General features: G+C 36.7%; 1 protein-coding gene across 1 annotated transcript in view; it reads left to right on the plus strand.

Moving 5' to 3' along the window:
- The window catches only part of Ubxn4 (UBX domain protein 4), a 35,520-nt gene that overhangs the window by 184 nt on the left and 13,399 nt on the right, over positions 1-21,937 (plus strand). The window contains exons 2-6 of the mRNA XM_048812563.1: positions 8,702-8,804; positions 11,132-11,160; positions 11,829-11,947; positions 13,096-13,273; positions 18,496-18,589. Coding sequence (XP_048668520.1) covers positions 8,702-8,804; positions 11,132-11,160; positions 11,829-11,947; positions 13,096-13,273; positions 18,496-18,589 — 523 coding nt within the window. The remainder of the gene's footprint in view (positions 1-8,701; positions 8,805-11,131; positions 11,161-11,828; positions 11,948-13,095; positions 13,274-18,495; positions 18,590-21,937) is intronic.

The following is a 21,937-nucleotide window of genomic DNA, read 5'->3' on the forward strand; positions in this document are numbered from 1 at the left end:
TGGGCCTGGCCCCTAAAGCACTCTGAGCCCCGCCGAAACCTCCCTGCACTCGGCCAGTCGACGCGAGAGCGAGGCCCTCAGCCCCCAGCTGCTCTCGTCCCCGCCGAGGCTCTCACCCGCGCCTCTCGAGGAGCCGACGCGGGCGGACCCCCAAAGCCCCCATCCCGCGCCCCTCCGAGTCCCTTAGTCCCTCAGTCCCTCAGTCCCTCAGTCCCTCATCGGAATGCTTGGACGCCCTTCAGTTCCCCTGTGCAGGTGGGGGTGAGAACAGGCCGTAGGCAAGTGATTGGGATCCTAATTAGTAATGGACTGAGGAAGAAAGCTGTGTCATCGGTAAGCAACAAAGAGAAACCACCTGATGTTCACGGTTGCTGGGGTTACTGTGTTAACACCTGAAACGCAAACTTTTGAGCTTGGTAGAGGTTTAAAAAATTTTTAATGATAGTGCTGAGGGGGTGATCTAAGATGGAATAACTACTTTATTGCAAGTTGATTTTTAGAATTTTTTGTATTTCACATTTGGTTTAAAAGAAGTACTAATGAAATCTGTGGTTCTTCCCACTGTTTTCCTAGCCTAAAATTAACAGTGTTTTCTAGAACATGTACTAATTAATTTACCATATGTTGCGCACTGTGTTATTTTGCTCCATATGCTTCTGTTTTATCACTGAAATTTTGTAGATTTACAGTAAACCGCCTGCCTCTGTGGTTTTGCGCATTGTCATTCCTTAGACCAGTATTTGTAACCACTGTTAATTTGAGGTATATTTCTTCAACTACTTGTTTAGTAACGGTTTAGTGGTAACTTTCCTAATATCTCTTAGTAGTTCTTAGACCTTTATTCTTTGAAATATAGAGCATGTTGCTGAAAATGAATTCTAGCATTAAATTTGGAATATTAATTGTTTCGTTGTGCTAAATTTTTATTGCTGTTAATTAGAAGAGCTGCATAGTTTTTATTGGCTGTCTGTTCTGGGGTTATGTTATATTTTTCATAAATTACTGTTATAATGCAGTTGGGAAAAACATGGGTAAAAATGAAGTGAAATTGTTGACATTATGCTTATTGTGAGTTCAGTAATAGGTTTACGGCACTTTAAATTGTTTCTCACATAAAATCTCAATTGATCCTTGTGGTAGGTAAAACAGGTTTTATCATCACTGTTTTATGGATGAGGAACTTGGGTCCACAGTCATAAAGTGGCTTATATCAGTGTCACACATGTGAAAATTTTACATCTCTTTGATTTTTTTTTATTTTTAGCTGTGGATGAACACAATACCTTTATTTTATTTATTTATATTTTTATGTGGTGCTGAGGATCAAACCCAATGCCTCACGTTTGCTAGGCAAGCACTCTACACTGAGCCCCAAATTTACATCTTATTTGTTAACTTCAAAAAAAAGTGTGCCCCACCCCCCAAATGGGATTGAACCCAGAGGCATTCTATCACCAGCTACATCCTCACCATTTTTTTAAAATTTATTTTTTAGTTGTAATTGGACACATATTTTATTTTATTTATTTTTATGTGGTGCTGAGGATTGAACCCAAGGCTTTACATATGCTAGGTGAGCTCTTTATGGCTGAGCCACAATCCCAGCCCCAGCCCTAGCCCTTTTTATTTTGAGACAGGATTTTGCTAAGTTGCCTAGGCTGACTTCAGTCCTCCTGTCTCAGCCTCAAAGGTATTTGGGATTACAGGCCTGTGCCACAGTGCCCAGCACCTTTTGTTTAAGACAAAAAACTGAACAGGTATAGGTTATTTAATAATTTAAACTGGTGTAGAAATGAAATATAGGACTATGGTAGTCATATTTTTTAACAGAAAATAATTGGTGATATCTAAACATTCCTAAAAGACATTCTTGAGGTAGTTAATTTGAAAAAAGAAATATTAATAATTATTTATTTTTTTTAGTGTTAGCCATGAAACCCAGGGCCTCCTACACTGATCAAGTGTTCTAACACTGAGTGACATCCTTAGCCCAAAATGCTAGATTTGATTAACAAATATTTAGAAACCCAAAGACTATTGTAAGTCTTTGGAATAAAGTTATGGGTTTTGATACTGATGAGCAGGTATTACATGGATTGAGAATATTAACAACTCTGTTGAATGTAGAAAGATTGTTGACAAGATCTGTCTCTTGATCTGTTCCAAAATATAGTTAGCTTTTCTAGAGTTTTACTGGTTAATCCCCAATACTAAGTAGGATTAGTGTTACTCTAGGAATATGTAGACACCATGTACTCATAAAACTGCAACACTTTCAGATTTCGTAGAGTTTTGTTCATAACTTTGAACAATATATCCAGAACTGCCATGATTTTCTTAGATTTGAGACCCACAACAATAAGATAGCAATGTAATAAAATATCCTTATGGTTAGAAGGAGTGATCTCAAGAGTATAGTTTGGTTCATAGAACTATTCAAGTGGGAGACATTTTAGGTGAGTTGTTTTTATTTAATGAAATTTGCTTTTTTTTTTTTTTTTTTTGGTATTTTTAGACTGGGTTTTGCTATATTGCCCAGGCAGGCCTCCAACTCTTGGTCTCAAATGATGTTCTGCTTAGCCTCCCAATATTTAAGATTATAGGCATGTACCACCTGGCTTTATCTAATGAAATTTTTTTTTTTTTTTTTTTTTAAAGAGAGAGAGAATTTTTAGTATTTATTTTTTAGTTTTTGGCGGACACAACATCTTTGTTTGTATGTGGTGCTGAGGATTGAACCCGGGCCACACGCATGCCAGGCGAGCACACTACCGCTTGAGCCACATCCCCAGCCCCTCTAATGAAATTTTTAAAAAAAATTTCATTATAGATAGACAGAATGCCTTTATTTTCTTTGCTTATTTTTATGTGGTGCTAAGCGTTGAACCCAGTGCCTCACATAGACTAGGCAAGCACTCTGCCACTGAGCTACAACCCCCTACCCTCTAATGACATTTTCATGGATGAATTAAAGAATGTTGTACAGTCGATGTTAGGAAACTAGAAAGATTATTGCTACTTTAGCCAGCAAATTAATAAGGATTTTCAGTTGTAACTGTTTAAATTGAAAGAGGTAAAGCAAGATAATTTGGTTTTGTTGCAGTAATCCAGCAAGGAGTGTGGAGTGAAGGTATATTTCTATTCACTAACTGGTGTCCTGAGGCAGGATTAAATTTGTTAATATCAGACACCACTTACTGTTTTTCATTTTGTTTGGGGGGGTTTTGTTTGATTTTTATTGTTTGTTAATATAGACCCTATTACTAAGTTTTAAGCAATTTGATCTTTTAGATTGGAAGGGCAGGCTATACAAAGGTGTGCAACTTGCTTCAGAATTTAAATGCTTTTGGATACTGCTAATACTATCAAGGATACATTGTTTTCTCCTAAAATCATAGGCCCATCTAACTTCATAGAGTGATAAATAGAATAAGAAACTAAAGATAATAAAGTTGACAATTGGTTATTGCACTGGGTAGTAAGTATTAAAAAAGGTCTGAGTTGAAAGTTTTATTCAACTTTCTGTCTCTGCTGTTGTGGCAGCTGTTGCCCCCAGAAGGCTAGCAATGGGATTGTGGAGTTAGGGATCCTGACCACATGGTACATTATAGGTGAGGGAACCTCACAAACACATCCATACTTCTAGCCACTTCTAGTGACATCCTCATTTAGATCCCTCACAGTCGATTCTCAAGCCTAAAAGTATATGTTTTTCTCTCCCAGCGTGAAATTTCTCAGTGGCCAGTGTACATTCAGTTGGATAAATCATAAGTGTGGGAGTCGTCATCTTTTTTTTTTTTAATTTTTTTAGTTGTTGATGGATGTTTTATTTATTTATATGCAGTGCTGAGAATCAAATCCAGTACCTCACATATGCTAGGGAAGCACTTTACTGCTGAGCCACAACCCCAGCCCTTGGGAGTCATCTTTGACTCTTTAACTCATCTTGTGCTCCCCATTGAACTGGCAGTCACAGTGTTCCTTAGGCCTTTCCATGCATATGTATTTCTTCTGGTTGGGGAACTCTGGTGCTTGACTTAGATTTTTTCTTTCTTTCTTTCTTTTTTTTTTTAAGAAATAATTTGACACAATACCTTTATTTTATTTATTTATTTTATGCTGAGGATTGAAGCCAGCAGGGCCTCACAGTTGTTAGACGAATGCTCTACCAGTGAGCCACAATCCCAGCCCAGATTTTTCATTCTTTAGGTCTTAACTTAAATGTTACTTTAGAAAAAGTTTCCCTGACAATTGGAAAGAGGTCTCTTGTCATTTTCTTTTAGTTCTTTTTTTTTTAATAGTATTTATTACTGTAAGCATTTATAGTTGTCCACTTTTAAAATTTTTTTTATACTGTTAGATTTTAAGCCCCAAAGAGAGCAGACAATGTTTCATTTTTTGTTTGTTTGTATTGTTTTTGGAGAGGTACCAGGGATTGAACTCGGACACTAGACCACTGAGCCACATCCCTAGCCCTATTTTGTATTTTATTTAGAGACAGGGTCTCACTGACAGGGTCTCACTGAATTGCTTAGCCCCCTGCTGTTGCTGGGGCTGGCTTTGAACTTGCCTCAACCTCCTGAGCCACGGGAATTACAGGCATGTGCTACCATGCCTGGCTAATATTTAGCCTTAATACTTACCAAACTGTTAATATTGGTTCTTTTTGGTAAATAGAATCAGGTAAAATATGAAGAAGGAACTTACGTTTTTGACATTTAGATTATTGGCTTGTTTATTTAAGACTGTACATTAGAGTAAGATTCTTACTGTGCCAGAAGTTTAGCTATTCATTTTGTTGAATACTTATTGAGTGCTTACTATATGCTGAGTATTTACTATATGCTAAGTTCTCTTTTAGGGATTTGAATTTATAACATGGAAAATAATTTTTGCTCTCGTGGAACTTTCTTGCTGGAGGAAAAGGATAATAAACAGTAAATGTAAAACACATAGTATATTAGAAAATGATAGGTAATACTGAAAAAAAAAAACAAGATAAGAGAGCTTTGCAAGTATCTGAGGATATAATTTGTAGGTGGAAATTACAGAAGACTTTACTGAGTAGGTGATATTTGAGCAGAGAGGTAAAGAGAATTGAGAGTAAACCATGTAGATATTTGGGGAAGAAAATTCAAAGCAGCTGATCAAAGACCAGAAATCTGGAGTGCCTTTTGTATTTGAGAATGGAGGGGCTGGGGATGTGGCTCAAGCGGTAGTGCGCTCGCCTGGCATGCGTGCGGCCCGGGTTCGATCCTCAGCACCACATACAAACAAAGATGTTGTGTCCGCCGAGAACTAAAATAAATAAATAAATAAATATTTAAAAAAAGAGAATAGAAAAGAAAGGAATAACAAGAAAGCAAATGGGGGCTGGGGATGTGGCTCAAGCGGTAGTGCGCTCGCCTGGCATGTGTGAGGCCTAGGTTCGATCCTCAGCACCACATACAAACAAAGATGTTGTGTCCGCCGAGAACTAAAAAATGAATATTAAAATTCTCTCTTTCTCTTAAAAAAAAAAAGAAAGAAAATGGGAAATGAATTCAGAGAGGTAAATTAGAAGCTCCGTGTATAGAGCCGATGGCCCTTATGAAGACTTTGGCTTTTACTTTGGGAAAAATGGGGAGTTATTGTACAAATTTGAGAAAGGGATGATATAATCTTTTCTTTGTAAAGAAAGTTGCTATGTTAATAGACCCAGCAGGGAGACCAGTTAGGAAGCTATTTTAGCTGAAATATGTAGCTTGGATTAGGGTGGTACTGTGGAAGTGGTAAGAAATAGTTACATTCCAAGTATATTTTGGAGATGGTCAACTGGAGTCAAGGACAACTAAAGTTGATTTGTTTTGTTTTTGTTTTTTTCACTTTATTTTTTTAAAATTTTATTTTAATTATATATGACAACAGAATGCATTACAATTCATATTACACATAAAGAGCACAATTTTTTATATCTTTGGTTGTACACAAAGTAGAATCACATCCTTCATGTCTACATATATGTACTTAGGATAATGATGACCATCATATTCCACCCTCTTTCCTACCCCTTTTTGTCCCCTCCCTTCTCCTCCCTCCCCTTTGTCCTATCTATAGAGTTCTTTTAATCCTCCCATCCTCTCCCCTGCCCCCCCCCAGCGTGTTATGAATCCTTAAATCAGAGACTTCCTTCAGCATTTGTTTTTTTTTTGGGGGGGGGGGATTGGTTTATTTCACTTAGCATTATATTCTCTGCCTCCATCCATTTACCTGCACATTTTATTCTCTTTTAATACTGAATAATATTCCACTGTGTATATGTACCACATTTTCTTTATCCATTCATCCACTGAAGGGCATCTAGGTTGGTTCCACAGTTTAGCTATTGTGAATTGTGCTGCTGTATATAAACATTGATGTGGCTGTGTCCCTGTGTTACCCTTGACTAGTCCTTGCTTCCCCAGTGTTGAAGTATAACACCAGAGAAGCACACCGAGGCAAGTTTATTTATTTTTTTTAATTATTTTTCAGTTTTCGGCGGACACAACATCTTTTTTTGTATGTGGTGCTGAGGATCGAACCCAGGCCACACGCATGCCAGGCGAGCACGCTACCACTTGAGCCACATCCCCAGCCCCCCTCCCCCAGGCAAGTTTAGAGTGGAAAGTAGAGGCTTTATTAAAGGACGTTAGAAAAGACTTCTCCCTGGAGGAAGAAGGAGACCCAGGAGGTGGAAGCCATAGAAGGGTGATGTCTTCCCCTTTTTATAGCTAAGGTCTTCATCTAGTCCCCCCCCCCATTCCCATCCTTTGTTCTGTTATCTTTCAGTGATGGAATGTAGATGGGAAGGCTGGAAGGGTGGGGCACAGGTGGGCCAAAGGAGTAATCTGGGCAGGAAGGACTTTTGGGTCAGCATCTTAAAGTTTGCTGGGAGCTGTTTCATTAACATTTCTTTGGGATGGGCTCTGGGCCTTGGGGACATTAACATTCCAAAAGTTGTTCTGCTTTTCCCAGACTTCATTCTCAACATGGCCTTCATTTTCAGTTTGACCCGAGTTACCTAACTACACTAACTACCTATCTTTAAATCTGGCTTCATCTGTAGTATGTTGTTTTTAAGTTCTTTGGGTATAGACCAAGGGGTGGGATAGCTGGGTCAAATGGTGTTTCCATTCCCAGTTTTCCAAGGATTCTCCATATGCAACAAAATGAAATTAAACCCCTATCTCTCACCATGCACAAAACTCAATTCAAAGTGGATCAAAGACTTAGGAATTAAACCAGAGACACTGTATCTATTAAAAGAAAAAATAGGCCCAAATCTCCATCATGTTGGTCTAGGCCCCAACTTCCTTAATAAAACTGCTATTGCACAAGAATGAATATCAAGAATCAATAAATGGGATGGATTCAAACTAAAAAGCTTCTTCTCAGCAAAAGGAATAATCAGTGAGGTGAATCGAGAGCGTACTAATTGGGAACAAGTTCTTACCACAGGCACATCAGATAGAGTTCTAATCTCTACAGAATATAAAGAACTAAAAAAATATATAAAGAATATATAAAAAACCAAAAAAAAAAAATAACCCAATCAATAAGTGGGCCAAGGAACCGAACAGACACTTCTCAGAAGAAGATATACAGTCAACCAATAAATATATGAAAAATGTTCATCTCTAGCAATTAGAGAAATGCAAATCAAAACTACCCTAAAATTTCATCTCCAGTCAGAATGGCAGCTATTAAGAATACAAACAACAATAAGTGTTAGCAAGGATGTGGGGAAAAGGGCACACTCATACATTGATGGTGGGACTGCAAATTGGTGCAGCCAATATGGAAAGCATGGGAGCTGGGAATGTGGCTCAAGCGGTAGTGCACTCGCCTGGCATGCGTGCGGCCCGGGTTCAATCCTCAGCACCACATACAAACAAAGATGTGTTCGCCGAAAACTAAAAAATAAAATATTAAAATTCTCAAAAAAAATATGAAAAGCAGTATGAAGAATCCTTGGAAAACTGGGAATGTTTTGTTGTTTTTGCATACATGGTAGGCAATTATCTACCACCGAGTTATATCCCCAGACCTGTTTGTTTTGTTTTGTTGAGTTGTCCAGGCCAACCTCTGACTCTTGGGTTAAGCAGTACTCCTGTCTCAGCCTTCCAAGTATCTGGGACTTCAGGCACATACCACTATGCCCAGTTTAACTAAGGTTTTTGGCCTTAGGACTGAAAGGATGGAGTTACCATAAACAGATACCTGAGATAGGGAAGGCAAAGGGTAGATTGAATTAGGGAAGGAGGTGCATACTGGAAGAAAGCAGTTTATAAAAATGAGTAGGTAAGGGCTAGGGTTTGTGGCTCGGTGATAAAATGCTTGCCTATCACACGTGAGGCACTGGATTCAATATCCAGCACCACATTTAAAAAAAAAAAAACAAAAACTAAAGAAAATAAAGGTATAAGGTTAAAAAAATGTGAGTAGGTAAATATTCTCAACATATAAGTCAGCAGTGGATTTCTGTGTGTGTGGTGCTGGGGATCGAATTCAGGGCCTTGTGCAGGCTAGGCAAATGCTTTACCTCTGAGTTGTATCATCAGCCCTTGATGGATTTTTACATATGATATTATATTTTATTTGAAGTTACAGTTTTCCAGAAAAAATAATTCGGACTCAGCAAATCTTGGCTGTATATTTTAAGAATTCTTAAAATGTTTTACAGGCGATGATGAGCAGTCTACAGAGATGGCTGCAAGTTGGGAAGATGAGAAAGTGACAGAAGCATCTTCAAACAGTTTTGTTGCTATTAAAATCGATACCAAAAGGTTTGCTTATGCTTTAATATTTTCACTTCTTTTATTTGATAATTGTGGTTTTTTGTTGTGATTCACAGATTTTACTCTTGGACTATAAGAATGCTGATGTCATGTTTGTAGGTATCTAAGGCATAGTGAGAACTGAAATTCTAATTGTTTTTTTTTTCCAAATTCATCGTTGCATCTAGCTGAAAAAAAATCTCAGGTTTTTTAAGTTTACTGAGCAGCCATGTAACATGTAGCAGGAATGCAAAAGAATTGTGGTCTCTAGCTTCCAAGAACTTGGAACTAAGTGTAAGCCATATATTGAATACCTCTGCAAGTGAGTGATATCTCTTCACTTTCTTGGAACCTATTTTTGGGGATGGAGCTATTTAATTCCAAAGGGATAGGGACATTTATAGATCCTTCATAATACAAAATATCCACAAGTGTGTGCCACAACACCAGGCATCCAATATGCTTTTTTTTTTTTTTTTTTTAACATTTATTTTTTAGTTGTAGGTGGACACAATACCTTTATTTATTTATTTTTTTAATGTGGTGCTGAGGATCGAACCCAGTGCCTCACGCATGCTTAGGTGAGCACTCTTCCTCTGAGCCACAACCCCAGGCCAACCATATGCTTTTGAAAGAAATCATAGTCATCACATCACTTCATCTATAAATATTTCCGTGTGTCTGAAGGATAACAGTGCTTAATTTTTTAAACTTAACTGTGATACTTCAGAAACAAACTCATAATTATTTAATTTTATTAATAATCATTTTCAACTTTCTTATCAAAGTCATAGTTTTATTAATTGATGTATCATAGTTCTTTTGATTCAGGATCATTTGGATCTTTCTGAAGTCTTTTAGTCTGTTGACTTCTCCTTCACCTCTTTTTACTTTGTAATTTGTTTTGAAAAAGTAAATCATTTATTCTGTACAGTTACTCTATTCCTTAGTTCTTCTGTCCCCTGTTTTCATGTACAACTAAAGGAAATATTTTTTAAAAATTCTACATTAACAAAAATATTACAATTAAAACTATAGTATGGCCTGCCTTATTCAACAGTTCCCAAATTACTTTGTGTGTGTGTGTGTGTGTGTGTGGGTGGGTGGTGCTGGGGATTGAACCCACATGCCTTGTGCATTCTACCAACTGAGCTATACCCCCAGCTCACCAAACTACATTTGTTGAGCTGTATTAATTATTTTTTTAAATATTTATTTTTTAGTTGTAGTTGGGCACAATACCTTTATTTAATTTATTTATTTTTATGTGGTGCTGAGGATTGAACCCAGGGCCTCGCACATGCTAGGTGAGCGCTCTACCGCTTAGCCACAACCCCAGCCCTATACTAGGATTTTTGTTTGTTTCTTTGTTTTTGGGGGGGGGGGCAAGGGGATCAAATCTAGGGTCTTGCATGTGCTGGGCAAGTGCTATACCACTGAGTTATATTTCCATCCCTGTTTATTTGTAGTTGTAGATAGACAAAATACCTTTATTTTGTTTATTTTTATGTGGTGCTAAGTATCGAACCCAGTGCCTCACACATGCTAGCAAGTGCTCTGCCACTGAGCTACAGCCCCAGTCCCCTGTTGTGTTTTTTTTGTTGTTGTTGTTATTTTGTTTTTTGAAAACAGAATCAGTCAAATACATCATATCATTTTATTTATATTGTCTTATTGTTTTCCAAAAAGCACCTCTTAGAGTCACGAATGGCAGGAAGAATATAAGGGTTTGTTGGAAATATGGAAGACATGAGACTTAATTCTTGGAATCAATCTACATTACTCTACATTAATTAATATCTTACTGGTGTTAGTCTTTCCCATTCCTAACCACCCAGTTCCCTTCTCTGGGGACAACCAAATTAAGAAAATTCTTCCCGTTTTTTTTACAAAAATGGTGGCGTTCATCCACTTTTCTATACCTTTTTCCTTTTTGTGATTGTATAATTAATCAGTTTTTATTGGTGGATATTTAGGTTTTTTGGAATCCTTTGTTGTTTCAGAATATTATGTTCACATGCACAAGTAAGTCATAATTTTATCTTGTTACAGGTTAAATTTTGTATTCAGGTATACTTGCTGCTGAAGAAGCATCATGGTAGATACTGAATAAATCCAGTTTTGTCGGTTATAAGAGCAAATGATTTTTTTAATCTGAAAATTATAAGAAAAATAAACCCCAAAAAGTTTTATGAAATCAGAGTTACAATTTTTGCTTTTAGCCATTAATTTCAGAAAAAAGAGTTGTGACTGATACAATAAGTTTTATTAAAAAAACAGTTTTGAGAAATAGTTGCATTCATCTAGTGATTCTTCTCTTCCATTTTGTTTTACAGTGAAGCCTGCCTACAATTTTCACAAATTTGTATCCTTTCAATGAACAATTGGTTTTATATGATACTAACACAATTTACACATTTACCTTTCTTTTGGCTAATTCATAAAATTTAGTAATTGTGGTTTTTTATTCAGAAAACCTTAAATTCTTAGTTGCAGAAACATATTACAAAGTGTCCTTTGAGATAATACATGTGTTTAATGGGAGAATACAGTTTGTTCTTTTAATGTGAATATCTAAAAAGCCACATGGAACAATTTGGTTGAAATATTAGAAGTAGCTGTCAAGAGGCAGCTGGTAGAAAGTATATATATATATCACAATGGAGAAGAATGGGGAGTATGTCTTCAATTATAGCCAGGTGCCGTGACACATGACTGTAATCCCAGCAATTTGGGAGGCTGAGGCAGGAGAATTCTAAGTTTGAGCTTATTAGCAACTTAAAGGCCCTGTTTTAAAATGAATTGGCATTTAGCTCAGTGGTAAAACTCCCCTGGGGTTCAGTCCTCAGTATAAAAATAAGTAAATCATAAATCATTTTATTTACCACATACACTATAGTTATGGTAGTTGAAATTATTTTATAAACATGTTAGTGGATTGTATTATGAAATTCACAAAAATAAGTTATCAGTAATGTTTCCAGAAATTATCCTTTTGTTTCACATGAATTGTTAGACTTAATTAAACTACAGATCCTGTAGTATGTGTTCCATCCAGTTTCTTTATTGGAGACAGTGGAATCCCTTTGGAAGTAATAGCTGGAAGTATTTCTGCAGATGAACTCGTTACAAGAATTCACAAAGTCCGACAGGTGAGGAGGAATAGAACTGTTTTTTGCATAAATACAGGAAATTGATCTTTTATCAAGAGTTTGACATTGGAATATTTTTAGAGACCCTCTGTATAAAGAATCTGCTATACTATTAAACTTAAAAAGTATAAAGACCATCTTCCTGGACTGTTCTTTTTGTTTTAATAGGTGTTGTTTAACCCAAGTGTGGTGGTGTACACCTGTAATCTCAGCAACTCGGGAGGCTGAGGCAGGAGGATAGCAAGTTCAAAGCCAGCCTCAGCAACTTAGCAAGGCGCTAAGCAACTCAGTGAGACCTTGTCTCTAAAGAAAATCGTTTTTAAAAAAGGACTGGGGGTGCTGGGGATGTGGCTCAAGCAGTAACGCGCTCGCCTGGCATCCTCAGCACCACATACAAACAAAATAAAGATGTTGTGTCCACCAAAAAACTAAAAAATAAATATTAAATATTTTTCTCTCTCTCTCTTAAAAAAAGCGGGGGCGGGCTGGGGATGGGACTCGGTGGTTGAGTATCCCTGGGTTCAATCCCTTATACCAAAAAAAAAAAGGGGGTGAGGAGCTATTATGTTTCCCAGGCTGACTTAGAACTCCTGAGCTCAGGTGATCCTCTTGCTCCAACCTCCCAAGTAGGTGAGACTGCAGGCATGCACTGGCATGCCTGGCTACCTGGATTGGTTTTGAAAATAGCATTATGAAGATACAGATGCCTTTACCTAATACTTGAATAACTTCTTATTCAGTTTTCTCTTTTGCCCCCAATCCTAACCACATAATGCATATCACCATTATTTTGTTGCAGGAGAGAGTTTTTATCATTAAGGCCCTGTTGTCTATATATTGCTTGACTGACTTAAGGACTTTAAACTCAATTCCTTGTTTCTATCCACTTTGGGAAAGAGGCTAATAATATAAGCTTGTAACTTTTTCTTTGAATTTAATAACACCTTTTTATGCTCTTACCAACTTGCAATTGAATTCCATGATGTAATTTTGACATATTTAGGATTATTCATTTTAGATTTGTCTACTTATGAAAGTTTAGTACTTATCTCTAGTACAAATTGGCTTAACTCATATTTTAGTCTCATCTGCCATGGTAAATTCAGATTTTTATATGCTAATTAAATTCCTATTTATTTTCTCCTTAGATGCACTCATTAAAAGGTGAAACATCAGTGGCAAATGGCAGCCAGTCAGAAAGTTCAATGTGTACTCCATCCGCCTCATTTGAACCTAATGACACATCTGAAAACTCCCAGTCTAGAAATACAGAGCTTTGTGAGACACCACCTACTTCTCCTGATACAAAGTCAGATGTTGCAACAGGTAATTTTTAGAATACCTTTTTTGGGTATAATAGAAATATCCCTTTGCTGTATTTTGAAGAGCATGGATTGGGCTGGGGCTGTAGTTTAATGGCAGAGCACTTGCCTAGCATGCGTGAGGCACTGGGTTCGATCCTCAGCACCACAAAAAAATAAACAAAGAGCATGGATTAATATTTTTAAAACTAAAGGGCTGGGACTGTAGCTTAATGGTAGAGCACTTGCCTAACATGTATATATATAGGTATAAATATATATATATGTGTGTAATTATATGTATGTATAATTATATATGTAAATATATATACGTATATATACCTAAATATATGTGCATATATTTAGGTTTTATTATTGTTGTATTTTATAATCTAGGAATTGTACCCAGAGGTTCTCTACATTCATCTACAACTCCAATTCTTTTTTATTTTGAGACAGGGTCTTTCCAAGTTGCTGAGGCTAGCTTTGAACTCTCCCTCAGCTTCCTAAGTAGCTGGGATTACAGGCATGTGCCACTGTGCTGGTTGACATTGTTTTTCTTTTTTTTACCTTCAACTTTAAATTTTAGAGTAGTCTTAATTATATCTGTGTCATGTAGTGGCAGAAGAAGATAGAGAATGTATCCTTCATTCTCAGGTACTCCATAGTAAATTCTGCTGCTGTGCTTATATAATTCAAGGAATGTCATTGTAACATTTTGCAGTTTTATAAATATCTTCCAGCCTAGAGAATTTTGAAAGATTCAAATGAACTAATTTATTTATAGTTGCTTTTGTAACATCTGAAATGCTATACACGCTTAAAAGGGAAAAGTATTATTTTTTTAATTAGAATAAAAAATATGAAACATCTATAGAAATAAAGGGTATGACTACAAAAGGGTTGGTAGAAAAGGCAAAAGAGAAATTTTATATTATATATTTGGAATTAGAGTTATATAGTATAAAAGCTTTGTATCAGGCAACATAAAGGTAGGTAAATCATGAAGTTAGAATATCACTATCCTAACATATAATCCTACTCTAGCATCCAGGTGGATAATCATCCCCTCTATAGATGGGATTATGTTCTGATAGGCCCATCACAAGTTGAAAAACACTAAGTCCAAAGGACATTTAATATACTTAACCTACTGAGCACCATAACTTATCAATACAGTGGTTTACCTTCATAATCATTGACTGACTGGGAGCTATGGATTGATGTGTATTCCACTCAGCATAGACAATGTTATTGTATATTACTAGCCCAGAAAAAGATCCAAATTTGAAGTGTGTTTTCTACTGAATGTGTGTGCTTTCACAGCATCAGGAAGTTGAAAAATCATTAAGTCAAACCATTCTCTGTATCTGAATGTTCAGTGATAGGAAGCTCATCTTTTCCTTGCTAAGAAGCCTATTCTATGTTTGAACAACTTTAGTTTAAAAAAAAAAGTTCTAGGGCTGGGGTTGTGGCTCAGTGGTAGAGCGATCGCCTAGCACATGCAGGGCCCTGGGTTTGATCCTTAGCACCATATAGCAATAACTAAATAAAATAAAGGTATTGTGTCTAACTACAACTAAAAAATAAAAAATGTTTAAAAAGTTCTGTGATTGATGCCCTGTAGCTTCCCATTAACTTCAGTGCTGCTTTACGGAGGTTTTGATTTTATTTATTTATTTATTTATTTTTGTACTGTGAATTGAATTGAACCCAGAGGCACTCAGCCACTTAGCCACACCCATAGCCTTTTTTTTTTTTTTAAGATGGACACAACACCTGCACCTATTTATTTATTTTATTTATGTGGTGCTGAGGATCAAACCTAGTGCCTCATGCGTGCTAGGCAAACACTCTACCACTGAGCCACAACCCTGGCCCCATAGCCCCCTTTTTTTAATATTTATTTTTTAGTTATAGGTGGACACAATATCTTTATTTTTATGTGGTGCTGAGGATCAAACCCAGTGCCTCTCACGTGGTAGGCAAGTACTCTACCTCTGAGCCGCATCCCCAGTGCCCCCGTAGCCCTTTTTTGTATTTAATGTATTTTCAGGGTCTCGCTGAGTTAGTTGATTAGGGCTTTGCTAAATTGCTGAGTCTGGCTTTGGATTTAGATCCTACTATCTCAGCCTCCTGAACCACTGGGATTACAGGCCTACACCAATGCACCTGGACCAATTTTGAATATTTGAAGAACAGCTATCAGTCTTATTTTGAGGTTTTACACCCACAGATTCTTCAAATTTTGAATGCATACAGAACTGGGACACTCTGTTATGAAAATAGTTCATTTAGGTCTACAACAGAACAATTAACCTTTTATGTTTCTTAAATTCTTCATTCCATTTTGAGGATATGTGATTTCTCTGATATAATTTCCCTTCAGCCTGAAAATTTTCCTTTAGCATTTGGTATTGTGCAGGTCTTATCTAAAAATGTTTCTTATTTTCATTCTGGAAGGATATTTTTGCTGAATATAAAAGTCGGAGTTCAGTTATTTTTCTGTATTCTTTTTTTTTTTTTGGTACTGGGGATTGAACTCAGGGGCACTCAACCATTAAATCACATACCCAGCCCTATCTTGTATTTTATTTAGAAACAGGGTCTCACTGAGTTGCTTAGCTACCTCACTTTTCGCTGAGGCTGGCTTTGATCCTCCTGCCTCAGCCTCCTGAGCTGATGGGATTACAGGCATGTGCTTACCACACCTAGCTAGTAAATTCCTTTTTATCATCACCTATCTGGGGCAATATTTATGTCTTTTTTTTAATTGAGTTAATTTAATACATTGCTATTGGTTGAATAGGTCTTTAATATATTGATTCCTACTATTAGGCATTTTTTTCCTCTGGTTTCCTAGAATTTGGACTTTGCTGCATCCCCATGTTATTATGTAAATGTTTCTCTTTCCCTTTTGATTTCCTCTAAATTGGATAGTTAAAGCTACAGGCTGTATCAGATTCAAGTTCCCTTTTTAGTACTTTTTGTTAGGATTACTTTGTAGGTGGTGGTGTATATTTCCATCAAGAGATATATTATACCTGATATTCCAGTTGACTCTAAACCAAAGTTAGAATTTCCCCTAATATATTTTCATTATGTGTAGATGTTATCAGTTGTCTTAGCTTATAGAGTTTTCTTTTTCATTCCAGAACTTTTCATTCAGTATTTATCAGTTAAAGAAATTTAACTTCCACCCACTTTTGGGTTACCCTAAAGTTAAAGATAAATGTTGTGCAACTTTAATTCATTTATAAAATACTGAAAATAGAACTCTGATATATGATTAGAAATCTTCCTCTGTATGACATCTATCCATTTCCCTTTGATTATGGATCATAAATTCATGTAACTGAATTGCTATCCAGCACTTTCTATCCCCAGCTTGTTCATAAGTTTTTTTTCAAAAGTTTTGTTAAATTTGTTGCTGATGATAATTATGTCCTTGACATTCATTTTATTTACTAAAAAGTTAATTTCCCATTGAACATTGCTGGCTGCCAGTGGTTACTACTACTTATCCAAAGATTATATTCAGTAGTGTGCTAGTAAATATTTAACAAAAGGTTCTGTGGAAGCTTAAAACCGTTACTTGTGGTATTTGGTAATTTGCAAATGTACCTACTCCCACTATGGCTGATTGCCAGCTACCTAGAAGATGTACAGCCAGATGCAGTGGGGCATGCCTGTAATCCCAGTGAGTTGAGAGGCTGAGGCAGGCAGACCAAAAGTTCAAACCCAACCTCAGCAACTCAACAAGGCTCTAAACCACTTGGCAAGACCCTGTCTCTAAGAAAATATAAAAAAAACAAAGGGCTGAAGATGTGGCTTGGTAGTTAAGTGCCCCTGGGTTCAATCCCTGGTACCAAAAAAATAAAAATGAGATGTACACCATTGGATTTACTTGGTGTAATGTTAATTATATCTGTTGCTGCCTAGTAACTGAAGAGTTACTGTATGCCAGTCTTAGTAGTTCTGAGCATTTTATTGTATTAACATATATATTTCTCATAACAAATGTGTGAAGTTATTATCCCCATTTTGCACATGAGACACAGAGAGATTAAATAACTGAAGTGACTTCACAAAACTTGCGTCCCAGTCACTGTTCTGTAGTTCTTTCTCTTCCAAAGATCATAACTGTCAAGAAAAAACAGGTTGGTGGTAAATGTTAAGAAGGGACACAACAGGTTCTAAAAGGAAGTATGAGGCCATGACTATCTTCTAGAACAGGACAGGATCTTCTAGCCTTTGGAAATCCTTAAAGAATACTAGTATAGATATAAAAAGACTCTCTAAAGAATCACTCCAGTCAGCAGAAACAAATTTTTCAGACCAGTGTAGTCTAGAGTCATATAAAGATCATACTTAACGTCTAGAGTAACAGTATTCCACACCATAGAGCCACGTGAGACTATTTTATTTAAAAATAAATACAGTTATACACTTAGTCCTTCACCATTAGTAGCTTGATTTCAAGTGTTCAGTAGCCACATATATCCAGTGGCTAATGTATTGGTCAGCTTAGATACCATATAGCACTGCTCTTGAGTGAAGCTTACCTCTGGCCATGTATGCCTCCTGCAAAACTGATCTCTATTCATGTTTTATTCCTGACCTTTACTTTGGTGACCTTCAATCAGATAGTTGCCTTATTTCCATTTATACCTTATTTTATCCAGATCCAAACTTCAGGATTGATAATTATTACATACCTGCTATTCTTAGGGGAAATGTTTAAGAAACAAGATTATTAACAGGTGTCATAACCCAGAAGGTTAAACCTTTTAAAAATTGCGTTAAGGGGCTGGGGATGTGGCTTAAGCGGTAGCGCACTCGCCTGGCATACGTGCGTCCCGGGTTCCATCCTCAGCACCACATACAAAGATGTTGTGTCTGCCGAAAAACTAAAAAATAAATATTTAATTTTAAAAAAAGAATTAAAAAAAAATTCTCTCTCTCTTTTTTAAAAAAAAAAATTACATTAAAGTCAGGTATGATGGTGCATGCCTGTAATCCTGTGGCTACTTGGGAGGCTGAGGCAGGAGCATTGCAAATTCAAAGTCAGCCTCAACAATTTAGACCCTGTTTTAAAATAAAAAGGTGGGGGAATAGGGGAAATCTGAGAGTATAAGTCAGTGGTAAAACAACTCTGAATAAGATCCTCAGTACCATCCCCCCCAAATAAACAAAATTTTATAAGTTGCATTGAATGTTCTACTCTTTATTTCTTTTTTATTTAAGGAGGAGAAAATTCAGACCGTACTACTCCCTCTCAGGAGCCTAGTGGATGTTCAAATCCAAGACCTACAGAGGACCTCACCGTCAGAGTGGAAAGGTTTGCTCTTATTTTTGCAAGTAGCACTTTGTTTTAAAAGGCAATGTTTTTCAGTTATTTCATTAATTTAAATAAAAGCTAGCTGGGCATGGTGCAGACCTGTAATTTCAGCGGCTAGGGAGGCTGAGGCAGGAGGATCACGTGTTCAAAGCAATGGCTAGGCAACTGAGTGAAACCCTGTCTTTAAATAAAATGCAAAAATATGGCTGGGCATGTGGCTCAGTGGTTGAGTGCCCTGAGTTCAATCTATAGTACCCCCCCCCCAAAAAAAAAAAAAAGAAAGAAAGAAAACTAATATTTCACAAGTGAAGTTTTAGAATTTTGGGATGAAATTTTTGATTGCCTGACCTTTGTATTTATAAAGTTTACATTCTAAGAGAGAAGACATGTGTATCTGAAATTATCAGTCAGCTGTTGGTCTGATCATTCGAAGAATTCCTTTTTCACTGGTGATTTGGTATGTGTGTTTCCATCTGTCACTTCCTTTTTCTCTGTCATTAGCTCCAGATGGGCAAAAACTTCAGCTCATTTTATGACTGTCTGGAACTTGTGTTCTGCATAAGTGCTATTATATACTGTGTCATTTTTCTGTTGGTTGGTCTAATAAGCAGACACAAATTTCTGATTCTATTTTTTTTTTTTTTTGGTAGTTGTAGATGGACAGCAATGCCTTTATTTTATTTGTTTCATTTTTATGTGGTGCTAAGGATTGAACCCAGTGCCTCACACATGCTAGGCAAGTGCTTCACCACTGAGCCACAGCCCAAATTGTAGTTTTTTATGGTATGATGTGGGGACGAGAGAGAGCCCATACAATATGATTATGGGTTAATGGGTATGCAGAAAATTATTATTTTTTTTATTTATGTATGACAGTGGAATGCATTACAATTCTTATTATACATACATATAGAGCCATATCTCTGGTTATATACAAAGTATATTCACACCAATTTGTGTCTTCATACATGTACTTTGGATAATAATGATCATCACATTCCACCATCATTTATAACCCCATGCCTTCTCCCTTCCCCTCCAACCCCTCTGTTCCTCCCAGGCTTCCTATCCCTCTCCCACTGTGAATTAGCCTCCTTATATCAAAGAAAATATTTGGCATTTGGATTTTTGGGATTGGCTGACTTCACTTAGCATTATCTTCTCTAACTCCATCCATTTACCTGCAAAGGCCATGATTTTATTCTCTGAGAAATATTTTTAATACTGGCTTAAAACCATTAAGTGTTATATGGACGTTTAAAAATTCTTCAGATGGATCTGGGAATGTAGCTCAGTTTTAGAGTTCTTACCTGGATTCAATTCTGAGTGTACGCGCACATACACACACACACCTTATGGGAATTTATTTTCTTGTTGACATAAATACTTTGGGGAGGGCTGGGGTTGTGGCTCAGTGGTAGAGCGCGTGTCTAGCAAGTGCGAAGCCCTGGGTTCGATCCTCAGTATCACATAAATAAAATAAAGGTATTGTGTCCAACTACAGCTAAAAAATAAATATTAAAATACTTTGGGGAAAGTGTTTGAAATGATCAGTGATATCGAATCTGAGTTCACTCATGACTTGGTGAAGATTAGCTTCTTCTTCTTTTTTTCTTTTTCTTTTTGAGTACCAGGGATTGAACTTGGGGGCACTCGACTACTGAGCCACATCCCTAGCCCTGTTTTGTATTTTATTAGAGACAGGTTCTTACTGTGTTTCTTAGCATCTCGCTAAATTGCTGAGGCTGGCTTTGAATTCTCGATCCTTCTGCTTCCACCTCCCGAGCTGCTGCACCACACTGCGTCCAGCCCAGCTTCATTTTTTAACAAAACCTACATTCTGATTGTTACTGGAGTTGTGTTAGTAATAAGTAAAAACCTGGCTGGATCTCTCAAGGTCGTGAGAAAAGAGTGTAAGTTTGGAAGAATAGCAGCAGAGACCCCCAAGTTCTCAGAGGTTTATTCTCTTCTGTTTCTGGTTTGCTAATACCAGACCAACCATTTTGCACCCTGACTTGCACCACCTTGGAGTGAAGTGAAAACTGAAAATCTGAAAAAGGGTTTGAAGACTTGAGGCAAAGGTTAAAAACAGGTTGGGTGGATATCCCTTTATTGTGGAGGTAGGATCAAATGCTATTAGTTGCAGTGGATAAGAGAAGTTTCTGTTGTTGTTTGTTAATATTATGTCAGCTGGTGTCTGCCTGTGTGGTTCTGCAAATGGAATTCAATATGCCATTTCAAATTAGGAAAAGTTCTTATACATAAACACACTGTTCGTGTGTTATATTTCACAAATTGAGATAAAGACACTTCAGGACATATTCCAAATTATTTGTACTATTATCCATGAAAGAACTATTATGTTTTTTTTTTTTTAATTGCTCTGTTCTAAAGATGCCACATTTTCTTTTTTGAGCATATTATTAACCTTTTATAATATGCAAATCAGGTCAGGAGAGTCTGACTATTATTTGACAGTCCTTAAACCAAAAAAAAAAGGTAAAGTAGTCTCTGATTTATTTTTTATTTTTGTGGTACTGGGGATTGAACCCAGGGCCTTGTGCATGCAAAGCAAGCACTCTAACAAGTGAGTTATATCTCCAGCCCTGTAAGGTATTCTGACTTAAGTAATTCCTCCCGAACCCTCCACTAGGGTACTAGGAATTGTACCCAGCAGCACTTCACCACTGAACTACATCCCCAGCCCTTTTTATTTTGAGATAGGTTCTCATTAAGTTGCCGAAACTTAATAATTCTCCTGCTTTAGCCTCCCAAGTAGCTGGAATTACAGTTGTGTGCTTCAATGCCTAGCTCAGAATCATTAGGTATTTTTTTGTTTTAGTATTTATTTTTTAGTTGTAGTTGGACACAATACCTTTATTTTATTTATTTTTATGTGGTGCTGAGGATTGAACCCAGGGCCTCGAACATGCTATGCAAGCACTCTACTGCTGATCTACAACTGCAGCCCCCAGATCATTAGTTTATAATTGATGGACTTATAGCTGAGAATCTATCTGGTATTATTTGTTTTTATAAAAGCTGACCTCAGGGCTAGGATTGTGGCTCAGAGGGAGAGCACTCACCTTGCATGCATAACACACTGGGTTCTATCCTCAGCACCACTTAAAAATTTAAAAAAAAATAAGGATATTGTGTCTACCTATAACTAAAAAAGAAATATTTTTAAAAAGTAAAATAAAAGCTGACCTCATGTTTGGTTTTTTTGTTTTTTTTTTAACCAGTTTTGTGCCACATTACTTTTCACTCACACAGAAGGAGTAGATCATTTACAAGCTATTGACATATATTTTTGAAAATTTATTTGTGCATTTTAAAATCGGTATC

The sequence above is a fragment of the Marmota marmota genome, unplaced genomic scaffold (assembly GCF_001458135.2).
Source record: "Marmota marmota marmota unplaced genomic scaffold, marMar, whole genome shotgun sequence".
Lineage (NCBI taxonomy): Eukaryota > Metazoa > Chordata > Mammalia > Rodentia > Sciuridae > Marmota > Marmota marmota.